This window comes from Scomber scombrus, chromosome 8 (genome assembly GCF_963691925.1).
Source record: "Scomber scombrus chromosome 8, fScoSco1.1, whole genome shotgun sequence".
NCBI classification, from domain to species: Eukaryota; Metazoa; Chordata; class Actinopteri; order Scombriformes; family Scombridae; genus Scomber; species Scomber scombrus.
In genome coordinates, this window is record NC_084977.1 from 13,447,076 (window position 1) to 13,452,476 (window position 5,401).

General features: G+C 43.3%; 1 protein-coding gene across 1 annotated transcript; it reads left to right on the forward strand.

The window, feature by feature from the left end:
* The first annotated feature begins 1,227 nt into the window (after positions 1 to 1,227).
* Positions 1,228 to 2,975, forward strand: LOC133985052 (diencephalon/mesencephalon homeobox protein 1-B-like). Its single transcript, XM_062424606.1, has 4 exons — positions 1,228 to 1,381; positions 1,574 to 1,752; positions 1,969 to 2,404; positions 2,533 to 2,975. The coding sequence occupies exons 1-4, from the start codon at positions 1,228 to 1,230 to the stop codon at positions 2,973 to 2,975; spliced, it is 1,212 nt and encodes a 403-aa protein (XP_062280590.1).
* Positions 2,976 to 5,401: the final 2,426 nt, after the last annotated feature.

Genomic DNA, 5,401 nt, shown 5'->3' on the forward strand with positions numbered 1-5,401 from the left:
CAGATTTATAAAAAAAAGAGATTACACGAATCAAGCCAGAGGCTAATTTATATATATATAAAATAACACAATGAAATAGTCACATTAAAATTTTTATTACATTAGTCACACAATGTTTTATCACACAAATACTGGCCCACTTTCCACGTGTCAGGCATGATGATAAATTAATAGCCTTGTATAGCTGAAACCTATTTGCACCAACATTAGACAGGAGCCCAACTGGACTTCCCGTCCATATTTCGCACATCAAACATCTGCGTCAGCCTGCGGGCTTCTGAAACTGACCTGAGACCCGCCACAGATAAACGGCCTCCAGTCCGGAGTCAAACTCTCAAAGAAGAAAAGTAAATGTTTTCTCTCACCTGCTGTCAGTCCAGCCTGCGGAGGTCTAACAGCTTCTGAGCCGGAGCGCACACAATAACTGTCTCTAAGTAAAAAAAGAAGTGTTCAGATTGATGATCTAATTTGATTGTAAGTGATAAAATAAAAATTAAAAAAAAGTTAGATTAATTTCTTACGTCTATTTTGTTTTTTTGGAGGGTGAAAACGACATCGCCTGAAGAAAACCATCTAATATAATAATAATAGAATAAAATAGACTTATTAGTATTATCTTCTAATTCTTCTACATTACGCATCATAATTTAAGGCTGCTGCTTTGAACAAAAATGTCCATTATAATTTCTTAATATAAGCATGTTAAAATAGAGGAGTGGTATCATATCGCAGAAAAGTATATTATAGAACTTTTTTTTCCTTTTAACTTTTTAACGTTAGGCTACTTCAGGCCTGAATGCTACATTTAATAGAAATGAATAGGCCTACACTACATTTTTCATCGTTAAACGGAACTGACAAATCATTTGGATCATTTTAATTGTTTTTGCACTGAAGACTGAGCAGATGGTAAAATGGTTCGGCAGTGCGTTCATTTTATTCCTGACAGATCTAAATCATTGACATATATATACTATAGTGAACACTTTCACCAAAGGAAGGAACTGTGTTTCCTCAACATGTCCGGTTCGTTTTGCTTAAATTGAGTTTAACAGTGCGCACAAACATTTTCAGTAAAAATCTGGAAACTTTTCTAAATCATTATAAGCCTAACTCTAACTGTTCACTCTTTTTTAATAGCGATGCTGCCACTGGAAAACAGAGGTATTTGGGGCTTGACTCTTCTCACAGCAGCTTGTTTCTTCTTCTGCAGACAGTTCGCCGGTCATGCAGCACTACGGGGTAAACGGCTATTCTCTCCACGCCATGAATTCACTGAGCGCCATGTACAACCTCCACCAGCAGGCGGCGCAGCAGGCGCAGCATGCACCTGACTACAGGCCCTCAGTGCATGCACTCACTCTTGCAGAGAGACTGGCTGGTAAGAATAAGTTGCCCATTTTGCTCTTCACTTCCCTCCAGTGTCATTCACATCTGCATCTCTTGCAAGCAACAGCTGCATGGTTATTTTAACATGTATGTGTATTGATCATTGGTTTCTCACCTGCCCTTTGACCCGTCCTTCAATTAAACTGGTCATGTTTCTTGTTTCTCAACGGCTGCACATTTCAAGACATTATCCTTGAGGCCCGATATGGCTCCCAACACCGAAAGCAGAGGCGCAGCCGGACAGCCTTCACTGCTCAGCAGCTGGAGGCTCTGGAGAAAACCTTCCAGAAGACCCACTATCCTGATGTGGTGATGAGGGAGCGTCTGGCCATGTGCACGAACCTGCCTGAGGCACGTGTGCAGGTAAAAATACCCTCATGCACTTTTTTCCTATTGCACTTGTATAGAATTTAAAGCCATCCTTGAATCATTAAGGGTAATAGAGAACAGGCAAGATAGTGGAACATTTTAAAGATGAGTCAATGGTGTTCTAAAACAAATGGCCATGGCTCAAAGTTGTCCAATCATTATATTTCTTTTAGTCTTTATCCTAAGCTCTGATTTCTGTTTATCTGTCAGGTCTGGTTCAAGAATCGCCGGGCCAAGTTTCGTAAGAAGCAGCGCAGCCTGCAGAAGGAGCAGCTCCAAAAACAGAAAGAAGCATCTGGAGCTGCAGATGGCTCTACTGAAGACTCCAAGACTGACCTCACTACCACCACTACGCTGGTTCCTGAGGCCCGCACTCCTCCTCCTCCCTCCTCCACTTCATCCTGTCACTCAGAGACAGAGAGGCTGGCAGCAGCACAGCCCCAGCCTGGGGAGATGAGTGTGGAAGTTAACGTCACCTCCCCTGAGCCGTCAGACTGCGAGTCAGCAGCAGAAGATAATGCTGACAGAGAAGAGGACGAAATGAGAGGGGAGACGAGGGTAAAGATCAGGGAGGAGACGCAAGGGGAGGTGGGAGCGCAGCCAGAGAGCAGCTCCCCGTCCTGCAAACTACTCAGCCCCACATCAGGTATACAGAATACAGCATTCTAACCAGTGCAGCTATTTTACCTTTTTTACATTACAGCAAACAATCAAGCTAAAACTATATTGCCAGATCTGTTTTAACTAAAGTCTTCCTTTCTTCTTGTCTCTCAGACTCTCCCCTGAGCTCCCCCGCCTTGCCATCCTCCAGCAGTGTGACTGCTGGTTTGGCCCAGAGCAACTCCTACGCCTCATCTCCCCTCAGCCTCTTCCGGCTGCAGGAGCAGTTTCGGCAGCACATGGCTGCCACCAACAACCTGGTGCACTATCCCTCCTTCGACATGAGCACGCCATCCTCTTTGCCCTACCTGGGCATGAACGTCAACATGCCATCACCGCTGGGCTCGCTGCCCTGCCAGTCCTACTATCAGACCCTGTCCCAGGCTCAGCAGGTATGGAACAGCCCACTGCTGCAGACAGCGCCAGGCAGCCTCCCAGGCAGCCTTCCGGGAAGCCTCCCGGGAAGCCTCAACAGCAAGACCACCAGCATCGAGAACCTCCGTCTGAGGGCCAAGCAGCACGCAGCCTCGCTGGGATTGGACACGCTCCCCAACTGAAGCTGGAGCTACATGGCTGCCCTTTGCCCAGGGCCATAGCTATGAATTATTATTTCCTAATCCACAGGAGGTGACTCTGGGCCCTACTCTACTTTCCTCTCAACACCCTCAAACAACTATGTGTATCCATCCACAGCCCCAAACCCCCATTAGATATATCCCCAATTTAAACTTCAGCCAACTATCCAGTTTGTTCAAAATCTTCCCAAATCTCATATTTCTGTGTTTATTTCGGTTCACGCCACATAATTCTACAGAGCATATGCTAAGAATGTTTTGTTTGCAGTTTTATACATTTTACACAACCCTTATTTCAAAACCAGAGCCGTATGACATACAGCAGAAACAAAATATTTTATGGCAAACTTGAGGAACACAATATGTGTTTTAGACTAGGCACTTTAAGGGTCCACCTTCAGCTTGCGGCCCTAGGTTTTACTTTCAAAACACCCCCACTATCCTGGCCTCCACCTCAGCATCATCACATGAGAGCGTACCTCACTGCTGACAGCACGGGGAAACGTGAACATCTGCCACTGGACAAAAAAAAAGCACTCAATGGACTTAATAAATGAAAAAAAATTCCCCTGGACTGCAGTTGTGTCTGAACAATACTGTTTGCCTGTGGATCTTGCTTGTATTTGACTCCTCCTGGTCAACAGCATTAGCCATATCTCCTAATGCAAGCTGCTCACTATGATTCGAGCCTCCTCTGTGAATTCAGGGTAGAAAGTTTTGAATCACAGGGCTGCCAGTCTGAGATATGAAAAGATCCTATAATCATCACAAGAACCCATAAACACAAACTATGCATGCAAGCAAACCTCTGAAGCATGGCTTACAGCCGTTTAAAACACACCTGTCATGGCGCTGGCATTAAAATGAAAGCACATCAGATCTGAAATAAGAAATAAAGCTCAGATCAGTCAATATAATCTCCCAGCCAAAATGTTTTAATGTAGATGACAGATGACTTCCCTTGTTTAAAGTTATGGCACTCAGCTCAGCCTGCAAGAATCCATTGAGCGTTGTATATATCCCTCAGTGCTCGTCTCCATCTGCCTGGTTAAAGAGGAAACATTCAATTTATTTTTCAATTGTGGCTACAAGCAAAGGACCTACGGCAGAAATGAAATAAGGGGGAGAATCTGTGGAGGAGGAACAGTAACAAATAAATACAAAATACCCTGATATATATTTTCAGAGTCACCGCTTTTTTCTGAGCCAGTGGCTTCAGCAGAAAGATGCACAGGCAAAGTCTATGTATTATATCATTGTAGATTCAAGACATGTATTTCTCAATTGTTTTAAATGTAAGTAATTTATCTGTTTAATGCAAGGGAATAAATCACGCATAAGAATGACTGAATGAGTTCTGTTTTCAGTGTTGTCAGTCGGAAAAGAGGATGAAATTGTCTGCTTTTACTCGCTGTTTAACTTAAAACAACACATGGAAGAAAAGCTAAACATTTTGTCACTCAAAAACAAAAGAAAACAGCATACGAGGATACCCTTCCCGTGTATGAAATCCCACATTGAAATATTCGGATTGAATGGAGGATGTTCCATAAATGTTATCAAAACTCTTGCAGCTATTTAATTTTTAATGCTTATGTTTTGTTTTTTGTATTTTGTGGATTTTGGGACCTTTGACAGCTAGAAGCTGAGTAAAAAGAAGACCAGACAAACAGTCCAGGAGAACGTGCACACATGTACTCACACATACAGTAGATCTTACATAGCACCCAAAAGAAGTTTCTCAAGTGAGAGGAAGTTGAGAACAAGAGCAGGATTAGGTTAGTGTGGGCTGAATCCAGCTCCTCTTTTGGGTGTCTTTGGGTGTCTGATTCACTTTTCTGAGTGACAGAAAAGTGAATCTTAATAAACACTTTTGATTTCCACACACATTACCTTCAACCATTTATGGTGCAAATTTAAATTTGGTTAATACATTCTACTGAGGACACCATTATGATCCGTAAATAATTTAGACACAGGAGGTCTACCATCCTCAACGGTGAGGTTTACACGCCACATAGGGGAGAACCTGCCACTTGTTCACCCAGTGCAGAATAACTAATCCTAAATGAAATGACTGAAGCAGAGTGTCAGGCTCTAAAGAGTCTCCAATCCACCACCCACCCCTCACACACTCTCTCTCTCCCCTCTTCCCCCACCCTGTCAGCCGAGGTCTGGCTGCACCGAAACAGAATGCTTTGCCATAAGAAGATTACCTTTGGTTGGGATATCGATGGATTAAGTAAGAATTGAATGAGATAAAATAGGACTGAAAGGGTTCCCGGAGTCAGCAAAGTTCAGACACCTGTTCTCTCCTGCTCTTTCCCTCTTTCTCACTCTATGACCATAAAGATTATATCATTTTGTAAACTGGAGAAAGGGAGGGTGGTAGGTGTGTGTGGTTCAGG